The sequence below is a fragment of the Haemaphysalis longicornis genome, unplaced genomic scaffold, assembly GCF_048455015.1.
Source record: "Haemaphysalis longicornis isolate Haplotype H1 unplaced genomic scaffold, Haemaphysalis longicornis Haplotype H1 scaffold_8, whole genome shotgun sequence".
NCBI lineage: Eukaryota > Metazoa > Arthropoda > Arachnida > Ixodida > Ixodidae > Haemaphysalis > Haemaphysalis longicornis.
The window spans coordinates 76,142,032-76,160,745 of record NW_027526445.1 but is presented as its reverse complement, the minus strand read 5'-3'; the positions used below and the strand labels follow the sequence as shown (position 1 = coordinate 76,160,745).

The following is an 18,714-nucleotide window of genomic DNA, read 5'->3' as shown; positions in this document are numbered from 1 at the left end:
TCTCACATGGTGACGTGGTGCCATAAATTTCCGGAGACCGATGTTTAGCTGTTTATCCAATTCTAGGGATTGAATTCGGTATATATTGATATCAAAGAGTTTCTCCAACTGTGCACATCGCCAGAGGATATTTCGCTGGCTATTTTAATGCGTTTTCTCTGAAACAAAACGTGACGAACGTGACATTGCGCGGTCCCTCTACGGGAGCAGCCGAGCTCAGAAATTCTAACGATGTTTTTGGGAACGCTTACAACTGCTGCATAAGAAAACTTGCTAAAAGAACCAAAACAAAAGAGCCAAGTAGCCAACGTCGTTCAGTTCTCAGCGTGCGAATTAAATTTCAGTTTAAAGAGAAACTGCTTTCGCGTCCGTCTACTGGTTCACCGACTGGGGCAAAACGTGGTTTCCCACTCTAAACATGCTCGCACCAAGCAACAGGTGGTAGAGTTGAAATACCATCGCAGGCTTTTGCAGACGATCTCCGCGCGGCACTGACAAATGCACGAAAACGTTCGCTGATCGCGCATGGCTGTACCAGCCACTGAACTGGCCCCCAGCTTCCCCTCAACGCGCGCTTTCTCTGCGTGCAGTCGTTCAGGAGAGGGAAACAAAAACAGAAGTAACCTCCATCATTTTTGTGTCTTTGTATCGATTCCGACATTCAAATAAGTGCACAGTGCAGCAGAAGGAAAAGAGGAGGAGTTGAGGGATGAAGTCGGAGGATAGCTTCCCTCTGAACTGTTAATTGAACCAACATTACTTCATTTTCTTTATAGGAATTTGTTTGCAGACAGAGCCACGGGTCGCGTGATTCTATAGACCATTGAGCGTTGGCGTCTCGGCGACAGCTTCTGTCTGAAATGTACTGGTTTTCTCTTGACGTGCTAGTGGTGCTAGTCCGCTAGGGCAGCGCAGAAGGCGTGCGCTTATCGCCGGTGATCAGCTGGCTGGTGTCGGTGTGCAGTGTGCAGTGTGCCCACCTGGCGGTTTGTCTTCAAATCTCTGTGCTTTGCGTCACCGTGTAAGTGTCAGCTCGACCGTTTTTAACGCGCTGCTGTCTCTCCGTGTGACGACGTCTAATAGCCATTGGATACGGATTCACAGAACAGCGTGTGATACGTGGAGCGCTGCCTAGTTTCTGTGGAGTACGGGTCGTCGCCCTCTCTGGGAGCGTCCTTTGCGTTGCTGCGTGTGCGTATAGCGGTCCCCACTGCTGCGACTAGTGAAACAGAAAAAAACATCGTTGTGTTACAGTTCTGTGTTTGTGCCTTTCCACTTCGCGGAGCCCTGTCATGACATTTTTTCATCACCGCTGCCTGCAGGAACCATTGTAGGTCACCAGCGTTAATATGACTCGTATGCGTTTTTATTGGAATGAACGCGCTGTTAGGCCACTGTCGCGTGCGTTGTTTGGAGGCGAAGGTTGGAAGTGAAAAGAAAAAAATTTGAGAACACCTTCGTTTAGCATGTTAGTTGCATTTTGGCATAGCGCCCACTTAAGGGTATCTACCGTGTTCGTAAGCGGCGCCGTATAAATTTCCGCACGCTCTCGAGATTGAATCAGTCGGTTTGGAACTTAAAAGCTACGAACACACAGCTTTCATCAAGATGTGACCTACAACTAGGCTTGTTTTGTCCAAGGCAATGCGAAACGTTCAATGCCCCTGTCCGAAATCCCGCCACGCCGGGCATAGCGGAAGCTGCTGCCGGTCAAAATAGTGGATTATTGTAGTGGAGACCCCGCCATGCCAAATGGCGGGCACTATCGGGCACGCCGCTGGCGGGCATTGGCGGGCACTATCGGGCACTATTGGGGGGCATGGTGGTACAGATGGTGGCATACCCGTCTAGCGGGCTTAGGCGTCACTTGGGGGGCATGGTGGTACAGATGGCGGCATACCCGTCTAGCGGGCATAGACGTCACAGGGAGAATAGTGGGTCGTGAATTTTTCTGGAAAGGCAGCCGTCTTGACAGAATATGCATAGAATGCGTGGCTGCCGGGACACTTTTGCTGCTTAATGTGGAAAAAGTAATGCGAAACCGTGCGCTCACACCACAGCTTCATTTTATTGTGCACAGACCCTCTTTTCACGGCGGCTCGCCTCTGTAAATAACCTCCACAGGTACTTGAGGGCATAGTTGACGCACATTTCACCAGGGGATTCTGAAAGTAGAAGGCAGGCCAAATATCTGGTCAAGGAAACTCACACAGACCTTCCATTTTTTGTTTGTTTGCAATAAAACGTCCTCTTTCCTTCTTATTAACATTTTAAGTCGCCTTCTTATTCTGATATATGAACTCAGCCTGGTTTAAGGATGAACGAGTGAAAACCATTGACAAAAAAAAAACTACGGGAAATATAATATTTTCTGCCTTTCATTAACATACTGAAACCACAGGGCGTGGAAAGGAATAGTATAACAGTAAGAGGCCTAACACAAGCGTTGACCCGCAACCTGTATTAGCAAAATGGAAAAACACATGCAGGTGCGCGCATGCGCAGAGGGAGAAGAAAATATTGATGCACCTTTGTAAACAATATTGCACTGAAAAACAAGAAAACACAGGATAAAGCGTGTGTAGAGGGGGTTGAGAAATCACTTGAGCATATGGCCGACAATATTGGCTTCTTTTTTGTGGAGCGTAATCAAGGTGTGGCTTACGCAGTCAGCTTTTTAAATGTTCACGTAAAAGGCTTCTAGTATCTCCCTAAACATTCCATTTCTAAGCTCGAAGTGCCCCTTGCTATCATCGAAACAGGGTTTGCACCCACACTTATTGCAAGTTGCAGGTGAAATTGCGTACTGCGATCTTTTATCGTCCCCGAGTGCGCTTCTAGTCTTACAATTAAGAAGGGCTCCACCTGCCCCATGTACTCTCCTTCACAAGACAGCGGTATTGGGTAAACGGCACACATTTTACAAGGCAACAAGCACACGTGTGTTTACACCATGTGAACGTTTTTTTGTTGTTCACCAATGAAAAAAATAAAGCCGGCCTATTTTGTTCTTAGCTGAGTAAAAGGGTTGCATACTATATAGGGACCCCACATTTTTTGCCTGCGTGCCGTTTTGTGCATGTACGGCAAGACAACTCAGCAAAGGAACTCGTGAAACGTGCGGTCATGCCCTACATGCACAAGATGGCACATCGGCTGAAAAATGTGGGGTCTCGATATGGCGTGCAAATCCTTTTCTCAGCTAAGAACAAAATAGGCAGGCTTTGTTCGTTGGTGAACAAAAAGCGTCCACATAACGCCAGTTTTACAACTTCCAAAGTCAAGCACACGCGTGCTTTTGTGCCTTGTAAAATGCGTGTCGTTTACCAGATACTGCTCTCTTGCATAACAGTGTACGTGGGGCATATGGGAGCTGCTGAAAAGAGCACCCACAGACGATAAAACATCACACGTATGCAAATTTACCCGCACAGTGAAGAAAAGTGTGCATGCAAACCTCGATTCGGTGATAATGAGGGGCTCTTCGAGCATAGAAATCGGATGCTTAGGAATATAGTAGAAGCCTTAAACATTAACCTTTATAAATCAAAATATTCCGGCACTCCTTGGGCTGCACCGTCCGGCTGCTTCCTGTGGGTACTGCGGGCAGACCAGCCGCTGCCCCAGCCGAATGCCACCGCTCACGTTGGAATGCATTTTGTGCGTCTCATATGGCGTGAAAATGTGTAAATGCCTTTTCATTTGATGTGTCATCATGCCACAGCTTACTGCCTGAAAGCACATTCAAGGAAAACGAGAACTAATTCTTATGCCAGGTTTGACCACGCTGCACACAGATGCAGTGTGTCACAGCGTGTCGCAAGTCGTGAATGAAGGGTGTTGCGCGTTCTCGTCAAAATCACGAACTGTGTGGTTCGATTTTGTGGGGACCTGTGTTTCCCTACGCCTCGCCTGCACATGCTTTCGCGAACCAGGAGCCGCCATTTTGGGCGGCCGGCGCATCGCGTGAGCCATGACCTCTTCGTGACCCCATGCGATGCGCGAAACCCGAACCCGTGCGCGAGTCTTCGGATTCCTCAGGGCTAGTGTATGGCTCGTAGCACTTTCTCTAGCGAAGCTAGCCGGGGTCCTCTGCTATCCCGTACGTTAGCCCACAATTTGTAGTGCCAGTCTTTCTAATGTGCATTGTTATACCCAGGTATTTACAGCTACTTGCCGTCTTTTTAATTCCCACGTTCAAGTCCCGTGCTCAGAAATTCACATGCACAGAGGCCATCTGTTCAAGTGTGACAGCGCCGCTGTTGACTGCACTAACAAGCAATGCAAGCACAAAATATTAGTGCAAAAATATCCTGAAGAAATAGCGTATAGATATACGAGACAAACCCACATAGCATAATAGAAAGACACACATCGCTTGCGTATTTTTCCTTACTTCACTCCAAGTGTGTCATTCACTGCTTTACTCCTACATGAAGTCTAATCACCCTATAAATTTTCCTGGGGCTCACGGTGCTGTGCAAATGGGTCATCACGCTGAACTGAAAACACTGAATCAAGCAGTTTGGCACAAAGAGCAAAAAAGTGTGGCTGCATGTTTCTTCTAGAAACCTGCTACTGACCCCCTTGACGTCCATTGCTGACTTTGGGTATTTACAAGCGTGCTGTCAATCATTCTCGCTCAAATTGTGGCCTGTGAGGATCTATTTTGCTGCACTACCCTTTTGTGGTCAATTGTTGTAGGTGACTTTGCCATACTCGAGGGATTAGCTGCACACTCGCCCTTCTCACATACCCGTGCTGCAACGCAAGCAAAGGGTTGATTTTCGCAGACCTTGGCCTCGTAAAATAAACACAGCTAACTTCTAGAAAAACTGAGTTTCTGACTGCAACTGCATTTAGGTCAATAAACGGGCTTTCTAAACTGGCGTGCCACACCTTTTCTTTTTTGCGGCTCGTGCCAAGCTGCTGGATAGGAAGTACTTTCGGTTCAACATGAAGACCCATTTGCGCAGCGCTGCAAGCCTCCAGAAAATTTATAGACTTCGCACATGTATACGCTTGAGTAAAGTATTAAATTGGGGGAGTTGGCTAAGTTCATTTCGTACAACAGTGCAAACACACAGACAGAAGGAAGGAAAAACATGCAAGCTCTGTGTCTTTTCTTCCTTATGCTTCTCTGTGTTTGCACCATCGTACGATATCTATACGCCTATTTCTATGGGTTAGTTCTTGCATGAAGACTTTGCAGTTGTGTTGGTTGTTAGTGCAGTCAACAGCAGCGCAGTCATGCTTGAACGGGTAGCTTCCATACATAGTGTATTTCACGCAGGGCATGGTGACTTGGAGGTGATATTTAAAAAGAAAGCAAGCGGCTGTAATAACCCGGGTACAACAGTGGGCATCAAGAAGTCTGGCACTACAAAATAGAGCCACACAAGTCATGATTTTGTCGAAAACAACATGCCACACACTGCATTCACAGTCTGTGCAGCATGGTCAAGCCTCGCATAAGAATTAGTTCTCGTTTTCCTTGAATGTGCTCTCTGGTGAACAAGCTAACTGTGGCATGATACATCAAATGGGAAGGCGCTTACCAATTTTCAAGCCACACGAGACGCACGATATGCAGTCCACGATGCGAGCGATGCCACGCTGCGGGGGCGGCAGCTGGCGTGCCCACATTCCCCCACAAAGTGCTTGCATGGCAGCATACTGATCACGGAAAAATGCTGCGCCCAGGGAGAGCCAGGCAATTATGGTCTATAAAGGTGACTGCGTAAGCCAGACCTCGATTACGTCCAACAAAAAAAAAAAGCAAAGCTAGTTGGCCATATGCTCACGTGACTTGTCAGCCCCTCTCCACACCCCTTTTCTTCCAACTTCTCGTCTTTTTAGCACATTATCCTATGCAAAGCTGCATCCGTCTTTTCTTCTCCCTCTGTGCAGGTGCGTAGTTGCATGTATATGCGCATTCTTTCTGTTGCCTAATAAACACTAGTTCGAGTCAGGACTAGTGTTCTTCCCCTTTTTGTTGTCCTGTTCTTTTCCAGCGTGTTGTTTCCCACAATCATAAATGTATGAAGTCCCCTCCCATTTTTTAACTAGAAACTACCCCTCAGCCTGAACTCAAGTTGAAGAGCTGGGAACAGGTTTTTTTCTGTAATTAATACCTATTCCCCAGTAAAAATACCAACTCAAAACCGGCGTGTCAGCCAGTTGGAAACATCTTATATGCTCTAAATACTACATGAATTGACAATATAATCTTGACCTATTTTTTTAAAAAGCGCACGATAATATAGATGTTCACATACTTTTTCAAGTTCCACATTGATGAAAGATGCTGTCTTCTCTATCGCCCATGCCATGCTGTAGAAGGTCTGCCCCGTCCATCCTGTACCGCCGCTTCTGTAGGGTTGCCAGATCGAGGCAGAAGTCTCCATAGGATGTGTTCCGCATCAGCCACGTCCATTTTTCGTCAGGCACATCCACATTTGGACCAATCTGCACTTGCAATTAGAAAACAAAGCAATTAATTTTAAAATCCCAACTGATCAACTTGCGCTCTTTGAATCAGGTATAAAGTACTATATCCTGTGTTGAGGTTGTACCTTACTTTATTAGAAAGCTAAATAATGTAACCAAACTTTACTGGTCACATAAATCCAAAGATTTGATCAAATAAATGTTGTCGTGCTCTGCAACATGCTATACGACTGGTTCTCAAATGGGGGTCCGCAGGTCCGCGAGAGCACTTCAGGGGTCCGTGAAGCCTCTTTCAAAACTTTCCCCTGCCACTGTTTTCTCGATTTTGCCAGAACTTTCTTGATATGCAAAAAGGTGGTCTCGCTGCATTACATGTATGTTTAGTTTCTCTGCATAGTGCATATTTTAACACCTTCTTTCCGCACAACATGCCAGCTATGACAAGAGATAAAAAGGCCTACCTAAGGCAGCATATAACTGTTCAAAGACTTGTACATACAAGTACAAATTGTTTGACATAATGACACCGATCAACATATGCTCAATCGTGGGGTCCCCACTGTTTCGCAAGCCAAGAAGGGGTCACTGGGGCAGTCATGGCTGCGAACCACTGCGCTGCTATACTATTGAAGTTTTGGTAGGCCAAAAGATAACACACACCCACTGCAGTGGCTCAGTGGCTAAGGCGTTGCGCTGCCGAGCACAAGGGCATGGGTTGGATTCCCGGCCAATTTTACCCTAGTGGCGCGTAGATGGGCAAAGAGCAAAGCCGGCCGCCCCACCTAGCTTAATTTTGGTTCAACTAAGATTATGCCTGGTTATGCTTGGAAACTCGGCCAAGTATTATGTGTAGTTGTTTTGAAATGCGGACAAGTTTTAAAAGAAAGCTTTCTGCCTCTACCAGCCAACGGTTTCTTCGTGGAGTGCGCAACAAGAAACTCCCAACGTGGCTGAGGAGGAGGAGGAGGGCCCTTTTCACTCATGGAGCACTGTGTAGATGGAGCGGCAAAGGGCGCTATTACCCAGCGTTCCCCGAACGCCGGAGTTGCTTTCGGAGCTGTGCACCCCGGCGGGCACGTTGGCTAAACCATTCCATTGGCTTTGTCATCTGCTTTAGCGACGGTTGTTTGGGCCTGTTCTTGTGCAGCTTCGCGTACATTGCACGCTTCCTTCACACGACTTTTCTAACTTGCTCTACAGCACCTCCTGGGTAACCCAGATCCGACAGAATTAAGTGGCCATACACCAAAGATACGTTAAGGATTGGTTTAGAGGGCAGGAAAACAAAATGTACAGACCCCTTTACAGACATCTGGTCACTAGAGAAACGCTACCTTTTGCGCAGTGCTTGCCACAAATGGGACTCTTGTTTTCTAAATTACTGAATACAAATTTGGTTATGTTTTAACAGGCATTACAGAAGGCAAAAGAATCAACAGGATCTGATAAATAGCGATTATAAAAGTTCCCTCAGCTTTCTCGCAATTCTCAACCTTACTAAGCTAACTAGTTATCGGTATAAATGGGAATCACTAAGCTCACATGCCGAATTGCTTCGGTGTCTGCGCTTGTGTCGTGCGGTGGTGTAGCCCCTAGCTAGCTCATCAGAATGACGAGGTTCCGCTGTCTCACTCTTAGAAAAACGCTCGTCACCGTTTTCTTTTTGCTGACGCACGGCCGGGATACAGCGGCGGCGTCCGGCACTCTAGCCCGGCCATGGCCAACACTGCTGCAATCGGGACGCCGCCCCCGTGAATTCCAGATAACGGCTGGCAGAATATGTGGTTTCACTCTTTGCACTGCCACGTTTGTGAATTCAAGTGACGGCATGGGCAATTGTTGTGGGTGTCGTTTACAGCTTTGCTTTCCAACCACCTTCAAAGCGTGGATTGGAAGCAATTTTTTTTTGCTCGGTGTCGTCGTTAGACCCCAAAAGAGGAATGACCACTCAGTGATGAAAGAATGTACAACGTATGCGTGCCAACCAACTTTGCAATGAAGCCCAATGTGTGCGGTGGCCACTTTTTTAATTGGAGGTGAAAAGCATAAGTGCGTGCATGTTCCAAGATTTTGGCACACATTAAAGATCCCCAGGTGGTCAAAATTAATCTCGAGCCCTCCACTACAGTGTGCCTCATCGCCTTTGTAGCGTCGGCGAATACACGATACAATCAATTAATACAGCTCGATGGGTAATGGAGAGCACAGAGGGACAATCGTTTGCTAAAGAACTTTTTGAACTCCTTTGCTCTCAACCATTTGGCTTTGTGGTCTGGTGTCTGGGATGCTAATTAAGTTGATTAATGTTAATGTTTCACCGACATTTGGCTTCTTTCACTGCACTAAGTCATGCAAGGATTGAGCCATAGTGAAGCTGCAGGATTTCTTTCTACGCGAACGCTGCAGAACGCAGCAGCACACGTTTGTACAAGTTTGAAATTGTCTGTTTACATGTTCCGCGATGCTTTGCACTGTGGTAGTGGTAGTCATCATATGCAAAAATATCGTCGTGGTCCTTTTGACGAGCACTGCATACGCCACTTGACAACAGTTGGGGCGCAGTGGTGCGCTTACATGCACGACGCATGCGCTGCTTTCCTCGATTTGCGTCGAGGTTTCATGGAGCAGGTGTTTAGCAACTGTGGCGTTGCTGGTCGCTAGGCAACCCGAGGCACTCCTCCAACATTTTGCTTTTTTTTTTGCTAAAGGCACTCTGCATGCAGGGGTCAGTTGGCGGTTACTCGAGGCACACGCTCACGAGCACTCGGCATTTTTTGGGTATTTTAAACGCATTAGCGACACACATTACAGCCAGCTACAACAGTTTCACTGTTCAAACAGCGCGCATGGGAGAAAAATGCTGCATGAAAGCCAGTTCGTAGTCTAGCATTCCAGTGTCTATGAGTATCTACTGGCAGATTGACCATAACGTGCTTTCATTTCTATTTATCACACTGCGCACCAGGGGGGAAGTCTTGTACCAGCACCCTCATCATCATCAGTGCCATCATCACCACGAGTATGAAATGGCTGATCAAACACGACTGCCCACCTGGGCGGCTGGTCTTCAGCGCTCCCAGTTCTGGCCGGGCCTACGCGTACACAATAATGTAGCAAGCCGCATCCGCAACAACCAAATCTGCTTCTTAAAATAAATTCTAATCTACCCCAAATTTTTGTTTAATGCTTTTGAAGTAAGCCATAACCGAGCACATGCAACTGAGAAAACAGTGTTAATAGAATAGCTTATTGCAGGACAGCTATTGAAATGTGCGACGGTAAAACTCTGGAGTGCTGTATCACTGCTTCGTGCGGGTTACTTTTATGCGTACACGATTGAAACCAGGTCATTCATCTTTTACAAATAGCTGCTGCAATCAGGCCACTATTCGTAAACTCGAAGCGCCAAGGCTAGTACAGAGGCCACATTGTCTACTGCGACTTGTGTGGTAGGAACACGTTACACTTCTTACTGTACACGTTTTTCACTGCTTTTTCACGACATAATTAGCCACGACAAATTATTGTTCTTCCATAGAAAGAAAAGTGCGAAACAAGCCACTTCCGGCACGTATCTGCAGGCTGTCGGGAGCGGCTGCCGTTCTCAGCATCGGTTCCCAAATCCCAAACCCCAATTTATTGGACCGTCTGTGCTGTGTGCAATCAGGTTTTAAACCAGTTGCTGACGCTACCGTTCTTTTTATGTCGACTATTAGACAGCATTCTTGCATGGCCAAAAATTCAAGTGCAGTTGTACTTTAAGAACCAATATTTTCTAAGAAATAACTGTTCATAGAACTTTGCTCTTGAGTGCTGTGCATGCATCCAGCTGAAGTGGTAAGTTAAAAGAAAAGTGCTGCCGAGATTTAAATTGCAGGCTAAATTCTGGTTTTTTGGCTCCTTATGATTCATTAGTGTACAGCAACGACAAGGGAAAAAATTCTGCTTACCTGCCCATCTACAGCTGCAAACATTTTCAGAACTGGCTCAGGGAGGAAGGGAAGAGGGGACACCACAGCTCCAGCAACACCTTTCCTCCAGCAAGCGAACCTGGTGGTGGTCACACCGGCACTGCAACTGCTAAAAGCAGATACAAATGAGGATCAGGCTCAATATACTGAAACAGTTCAAATGCAAACATAAAGGCCCAATGCAATGCATTGAAAGTCCACGTAGGTTCCTAAGAAAAATGGTCAGCCGTGTGGTTAGCTGGCTGCTCCAAGCAATGCTATTATGGGCAATAATTGTTGCATTGTGCACCAGAAGGCACTAATTATCAGGACAGAAGTGCACTTGAGCTTAGTAGCATATTCTACTGTCACCGCACATGTGCCACCAATTTGTTTTACGACAAAGCCCTGGAAGCAGGTGCACATTCTCGAGACTAGCCTGCTGCCGGCAAAGGTTATTCTCCTCTACTCTCTCATTGGTAGCCATTTGCTTGCAGCGTGATCAGCGTCAAATATGTTTGTCCGATTCTTCGCCAGCTTTTTTTTATGTCCACATGTACTAATTAACTGGAACTGCCAAACAAGTGGGAGGAAAAAGTGCAGAGCTGGAAAGCAGTAAAAGCTTTCTAAGCACTAAGATGAGAATAAGCATGTTTGTTTCGATGCCCACGTCACCCTGACATAACGAACCAGCAGAGCACACGTGGAGATCATTAATGAAGAGAGGCCCGGTAGAAAAAAGAAAATATGGTGGGCCATCTGATGTTTCTTTTTTCCTTTTTTACTGTTCATCACCATCACCATGCTTCACCGCACTTCCAGATGTGATGTCTGCTGCTAGACTAACCATTCAATGAGAGGGGGCACACATCCACATTAGTAATTTAAGTTGCCGTGGGTGATTATGAAGCCCATAGAAGCCTTGCTTTGAAAAAATAAAAAAACGTGCCATGGCCAAGAGCCCCTCAGTTCCCATCAGCTCAAATATGAAACCTGAAACCTGCAACACTTAATCCTGAATAACCCACTGGCAACTTGTTCTCTACAGTTCAAAGGCTTGCGGTCACTCACATGAAGAAAAAGGTTAAAGATAACTTCGTTTAGCCATCATTAAGTGCATGCCATCCTAGTCATGCATAAAACTAATTTCAGTTATAGCTCCATATTAATTACAAGCTAGTTAGGTACGTCAACACCTCTTAGCCTCCCAATTCGGGCTGTGGTATCGTGACGGCTCTCCTCTGCGTTTTTTGGATAAAGACAACTATTACAAGACTACCTCCATCTTTTTTTACTTGACAATTGTAACATCTTATATTTCTGCTTCAAAATGAGGTTAAATTACGTGCATGGTCATGGTGGAACAGAACTGTTCACAGGGTAAGAAAACTAATAATAAATTGAGCACATCAAGCTCACTATTTTGCTCAACCGGTGTTGCAGGTTTAAAAAGCTGTAAGATGTGCCAAAACATAAGAACAAACCCCGAAGTAAATAAGCAGACACCATCACGCTAGCCGAAAGCCAACACCAAGCCTCGTTACATTTAATTACAAACTGAAACAGTTCTAGGCAGCAATATGATGAAAGCAGTGATAACTTATCTAGATGCGTGCAAAGATGGTGCAAGTTTGGAAATTAGACTTCGTTATGTTACCTAGCCATCTGATCGGTCAACCTTATCTGTGTCAAAACATTATAAGCAAAGTAGTAACACTGCTAACGCTCAAATGCTTTTTAAAACAATCCTTAAACTCAAATAGGCAAATTCAGCTTAAGCAGACACCATCACGCTAGCCGAAAGCCAACACCAAGCCTCGTTACGTTTAATTAAAAACTGAAACAGTTCTAGGCAGCAATATGATGAAAGCAGTGATAACTTATCTAGATGCGTGCAAAGATGGTGCAAGTTTGGAAATTAGACTTCGTTATGTTACCTAGCCATCTGATCGGTCAACCTTATCTGTGTCAAAACATTATAAGCAAAGTAGTAACACTGCTAAGGCTCAAATGCTTTTTAAAACAATCCTTAAACTCAAATAGGCAAATTCAGCTTAAGCAGACACCATCACGCTAGCCGAAAGCCAACACCAAGCCTCGTTACATTTAATTACAAAGTGAAACAGTTCTAGGCAGCAATATGATGAAAGCAGTGATAACTTATCTAGATGCATGCAAAGATGGTGCAAGTTTGGAAATTAGACTTCGTTATGTTACCTAGCCATCTGATTGGTCAACCTTATCTGTGGCAAAACATTATAAGCAAAGTAGTAACACTACTAAGGCTCAAATGCTTTTTAAAACAATCCTTAAACTCAAATAGGCAAATTCAGCTAACTGAAATTGAAGGAACATAATGCAAGACAATTCACAACTGCAGAAAAGCAATGTGGTCACCATTTTTTTACTAGGCCCGAACACACTCAACGTCCCACGAGAAGTCTCGTCCATTGACTGGGAGTACGTCGTGCCCGTTCTTTATCTTCAAAGCAACTTCTCTGCCTGCAAGCGGCCAATGGCCTGCAAAATGCAGATTATTATCAACCAACATGCCAGACGCAGCCATTTTTCCTCGAACCTGGTGCACCCAAAATGCAGAATCACAGAGATCACCAGGCTGCCTTGCCCACTGTAGGGTAGATTATGAAAATCACTCCTATACAACATTAGGCTGAGCGTAAACATGCCGTAACTGACAAAACCCACGGGGCATGAATATCAGCAATCAATATTTCAAATGATCCTTGTAATTTTTCTCTGAGAATTATTGGTAAGAACAGTAACATTTACCACAATAATAGCACACAAAATAAAATGATAAGGCAAACATTTATTTTCAAATATAGACGCTCTGCGCATTCAGAAGCTACGCCACTCGAAAGATGTGTAGAGGCATGCGGGAATGTGGTCTGTTCACACAAGTGTTGTATACAGGGGTGCAAAACTTGGGCTTTACATATCAGGGAAGTTTGTCTGAAGGTAAAACGTTCCCAGATGGAATGCACAAGACATTTAGCAGCTGCTCATTTATTTACATGAGAAAGAACTGAGAACCCCTTTTTTAGTTTGGGGGTTCCACGCACTGAATCTGCACCCAGACTACGGGATGCGCGAATTTGAGGGATCCTCCCAATTTAAACCACCCTGGTTTCGTAAAAATGCACTGAAATATCGACACTACTGTTTTTTTTTTGTATCTATCAGAAGAACTGCAATGGCCGCGCATCACTACCGAAAAAGCCAGCGCAGATAAAACAGGCATGCTCTTTTGAAGCACTTGCGCTTCTGCAAGGTAACTTTTCACAATTAGGAATGAAATGAAAGGAGTGCCTCGCGGGGAATATGATACTTTGGATGGGCATGGGAGAACCAGAAGGCAAACCCTCTGAACGCACATTTTATGGCACTTACAAAAAGTTTCGACCTCTACAGCGCGCGCAAGGCAGCGGCCACTTGGTTACAGCAACGCTGTTTATCCGTCCGTAGCACGCCAACGTCTAGACGAGGCACGATACGCGCAATGTTTCAACCTGGTCGCATAAAAATTCGTATAAATGCATATTCCCGAGGCGGCTGACGGACGCACAACACTATTCACGCTCATAATTGAACACATTAATACTGAAACATTCATAGTGCGGAGCGTGCTAGGGGGCCCTAAATATACTCCGATACCCTGCTCTAGACTGAATTCAAGGCACACCCCGCGTTTTACCTTTTTTTTGTTAGTGTACAGTTCTCCTAAAGAGAGTACTCAGCCGATTACACAGCTACGCATTATTTTTATAACCTGGAGGCTGGAGGGAAGTGGTATTTTTGGGTGGCTCATAGCGAAGAACAAGGCGGTAGCGTTTTCGGTGCGGTCAGTTTGACTAATGACACATGATTCTACTTCGCACAACCCAAGGCGCAAGCTTTGGAGCAAGTGCTGCTTACATACGTGACAAGACGGAAAAGGTCGCTTGTCAAATGCCAAATCTGCGTAACGCCGATATGATAGATATCGCACACCAACGCGAGCGATACGTTGCACACACAGAACGTCAGTCCTAAGGGCCGGCACCGGCTCGACAACAGTGCTCCGTTAAATACACTGGACTAGTAAACGACGTTTCACTTACCTTAACTGCCCAGCCGTACTTGTTCGTCCGGTAGATAAATCCATAGTGATCACGTAACCAGAAATCTCACGCCGCTGAGCATTTACCGAATCGTAGAACCACTGCACGCAGCCATGACGGTGGGAGCCGAGCGAGCCGCCGAAACGTCGCCGCCGTCGTCTGTGTGTCTGTGTCGCGCTGCCCCCCTGCCGGCGGCCAACTGAGTCGAGTGACGCGCGCCGTTCAAAACGCGTTAAAAATAAATAAAACTCTAGCATTGTCATGGACGCCTAAGCTGTCGGTGAACGGTAAGGTCAGGTGCCACTTACATCGAGCAGGAGTTGAGAGCCTGTTATGTAAGCAAACAGTACGTGTTCCATGAGCTATTTCATGGCGTGACGGGGGCTGCAGGCGACAACGGCTAGGAATGACGGTGGCGGTTCTCTCGCTGGCTTCGTAGCGTTGCATCTTTTCATATACATGCAGAGGCCGGCATATCATCTTGTAGTTCATATATTAGATAAGTTCGCGTTATGCACGCCTGTGCGCACGCAGGTCGGCTTACTCAAGTGAAGCTTCGTTTCTAGGCCTGGAGGTATATCACTGGCTAAGCTTCCAAATACTTTACGTGCGAATATAAACATGCTCCGCTCACAACAAATTGCATGGGCGCTGTCGATGTCTATACCGCTTTTTTCGAATGCTCATGGCGCTATTCACTGTTAGCGCATTTTAACGGCAAACGACGGTGGGCATTGCCAAGGAGAAAAAAGGGCGTCCCCATCGCAGACGATCAGTCAACACTATTAACGCCAGCATGGTTATGGTGGGTCACGTTGACCAGTAAGGCCACCAGTATTGCCCAGGATAGCCGAGGTGCCCACCTAACGTACCGCCATTATTCCCACCTACTCCCAGCTTTAAAAACGTTGCCCAGGTAAGTTTCCAGGATTGATGATGATGATGATGGTTGGATGTTAATGGCGCAAGGCCAACTAGGGCAAGGAGCGCCAAAACAGTGGTTAAATATGAGAGGTGAGAACTTAGACAATGAAATCAGTAAGCAAGAACAAAAGTAAAATCAATAAAAGACAGTGAGGATGGTTGGTGTAAAGGGCCAGATTTCATGATGCGTGATAGGAAATGAGGTTTAAAAACTTGACTTCTGACAAATACTCAAACACACGTTTGACGGAAACAATGGCATCGTCACCCAGGAAAAACGATGGATGTAGGGGAATATGTTGTCTGTAGAGTTCTCTGAAGTGTTTGTGTCGTGTTGTGTGAAGTGCCTTGCATGTGATTAGTATGTGCACTACGGATAGGGCCTCTCCGCACCTGCTGCACTGGGGTCTAGAAGATCCCGTCAGCAGATGCGAGTGCGTCGCATGGGTGTGCCCTATCCGCAGCCTTGCCAAGGCGACTTCTGTGTGTCTGTTGTGTGAGTCAGTTGTGTACCGTCCCAAGTGTGGCTTTATTACGTGTAGTTTGTTGTCTGTCTGTTCGTCCCAGTGTGTTTGCCATGTTCTGCGCAGGTGTTGTTTTATGTGAGGCTTGAGGTCTGTATATGGTACGCTTGTTATGTCGACAGTGTTCCTGAGTGCAGCAGCAGCTGCCCTCTTGTCTGCCAACTCGTTTCCAGCGATCCCAGCGTGTCCTGGGACCCAGCAGAGGAGCAGCTGATGCTTCTGCGCATACACAGACATGATAGATTTAAAGACAAGATTAACTATGTGGTTTTTGGGGGGTGTATGCGATGACAGTGCGCGAACAACACTCAAGGAATCGGTGTAGATGATAGACTTTGGAATTTGATTTTCAAGTATGTGTCGTACAATCAATAAAATTCCATATGCTTCTGCTGAGAAAATTGTTGTGTGGACGCTCATGGTTCTGGCTGCGCAGAAATTCGGACCATGAGCAGCGCAGGAGACCATAGTGGAGGTTTTAGACGCGTCACTGTAAAATTCTGCAAGTGGGTATTTAAACTGCAGAGACAGAAAGTGCTGCAGTATAGCAGCTCGCGGTACCCGATTTTTGTCAAGTTTCATATAAGAAAGGTCAGAGGAAACAGGACGAACTTTCCAAGGAGGTAAAATGTCTCAAAAGGATGATCTGTACACGTCTAAAAATGAAGCGCTCAGATCCGAGGCTCGCTCTCTCACTCGAAGTGAAAAGGGCAGAGGAACGGATGGGCGATTTACAAAAAGCAGAGATGTGGATGTGTCGTTAAAGACAGGATAAAAAGGATGGTTATTCAGCGATGAAATTTTAAAAGCATAAAGTAAGTCCATGTACGTCCGTTGGTTCTCAAGGCTCCACTTATTACACTCGGCATACAGACTCTCAACAGGGCTAGTGCGAAAAGCACCCGAGGCCAGCCGTAGCCCCAAGTGTAGCACTGGGTCAAGCATTCGCAACGCTGTTTTAGTCGCCGACCCATACACCACAGTGCCATAGTCCAAACGAGACCCAACCAAAGCAGTATACAAGCGAAGTAAGAGTTCTTTGTCGGAACCATAGGATTGGTGGGAAAGAACCTTAAGTATATTCATTGTTTTGAGACATTTATTTTTAAGTTCCTTGATGTGGGGAATGAATGTGAGTTTATGATCAAACACCACACCTAAGAACTTGTGCTCCTTATTCACAGGAAGCGACACACCATTAAGAGTAATGTCTGGGTCCGGATGGACCCCGCGCTTCCTGGAGAACACAACGCAGGAGCTTTTTGCAGGATTCAATTTAAACCCATTCTTGTCTGCCCAGCCGGCAAGCTTCTTGACACCAAGCTGGACTTGACGTTCGCATATTGACATATTACATGATTTGAAAGATATTTGCACGTCATCTACATACATAGAATAAGAGATTGTTGGTGGCAGTGCCTTTCCAAGAGAGTTCATCTTTACTATGAAGAGAGTGCAACTCAACACGCCACCTTGTGGTACGCCATTTTCTTGGACGTGAACCTTTGAAAGTGCACAACCAACTCTTACTCTGAACGTTCTCTCTGACAAATAACTAACAAGGGTGTTCAACATATTACCCGAAACGCCGAATGACCTGAGGTCACTAAGGATCCCATAACGCCAAGCGGTGTCGTAGGCCTTCTCGAGGTCGAAAAAGACAGTTAACAGTACTGCTTATGTACGAAGGCATCCTTGATGTATGAGTCAAGTGCAACCAGTTGATCATTCGTGGATCGCCCACCCTGAAGCCTGCCTGGCAGCTCTCGAGAAGACCGTTGTACTCGAGGAAGTACACGAGCCTGCGATTTATCATCTTCTCGAAGAGCTTGCACAGGCAGCTCGTCAGGGCTATTGGGCGGTAACTTGAGGGGGACGACGGGTCCTTTCCCTCCTTCAAGAAAGCCACTACAATGGCCTCCCTCCAAGACTGTGGAATGTGCCCCGAAAGCCATATTTTATTGTATAGATGTAGAAGTGCTTCAAGTGTGTCTGCGTGTAGATGTTGTATCATTGTATATGTGATGTTGTCTGGGCCTGGAGCTGAGGGTTTACACGTGCTCAGAGCAGCCCTCAGCTCATGTAGTGAAAACAGGGAGTTGTAAGAAGTCTGTGGTTTGTTGTTGTCGTGTAGGGACTTCTTTTCACAAGAGGCTTTATGTTTCAGGAAAGTGTTCGTGTAGTGCGCTGAACTGGACACGTGTTGGAAGTGTTGTGCGAGTGTGTCAGCCTGGTCTTCCAGTGTGTCCCCTGTTGTACTGACCAGGGGCAGGCTGTGTGTTTGTTGTCCCTTGAGTTTGCGTATACGTGTCCATACCTTGCGTGTGTCTGTGTACGAGTTTATAGATGTTATGAATGAGCGCCAACTATCTCTTTTTGCCTCACGGCGCACACGTTTTCCTAACGCCTTGGCCCGTTTGAACAAGAGGAGGTTTCCCGACGTGGGGTACCGACGGAGGATACCCCACGCCTTGTTCTGGGCCTCTCGCGCCCGCCTACAGTCCTCATTCCACCACGGCCTCCGCTGGTTGCGCGGGGCACCAGAGGCGTGGGGAATGGACCTTTCGGCGGCGTCGAGGATGTGCGCCGTGAGGAGTTGTGCGGCTTCATCTACGTGTAGGTGTCCTATGGATGTGTGGTGTAGTTTGGATGTCTCTGTAAATGTATTCCAGTTAGCTCGTGCTTCATTGAACCTATTATGGGAAGATGGACTGCATGGGCCTTTACCTATGTATGTAAGTGAGG

General features: G+C 46.3%; 1 protein-coding gene across 3 annotated transcripts; it reads right to left on the bottom strand.

The window, feature by feature from the left end:
• Positions 1-2,044: 2,044 nt before the first annotated feature.
• Positions 2,045-14,614, bottom strand: LOC144148730 (uncharacterized). 3 transcript variants are annotated; one of them, XR_013318040.1, is made up of 5 exons: positions 14,522-14,614; positions 12,798-12,920; positions 10,401-10,530; positions 6,279-6,468; positions 2,045-2,165 (listed from the first exon to the last, which is right to left on the bottom strand). XR_013318040.1 is itself a non-coding variant. In XM_077680252.1 (4 exons), exons 1-3 carry the CDS (start codon positions 14,563-14,565, stop codon positions 6,283-6,285), a joined length of 360 nt encoding a protein of 119 aa, XP_077536378.1. In that variant the 5' UTR covers positions 14,566-14,579; the 3' UTR covers positions 2,045-2,165; positions 6,279-6,282. The 3 variants fall into 3 exon arrangements, 1 of the variants encoding a protein (XP_077536378.1); XR_013318041.1 differs by having other exon boundaries at positions 10,401-10,527; XM_077680252.1 differs by lacking the exon at positions 12,798-12,920 and having other exon boundaries at positions 14,522-14,579.
• Positions 14,615-18,714: the final 4,100 nt, after the last annotated feature.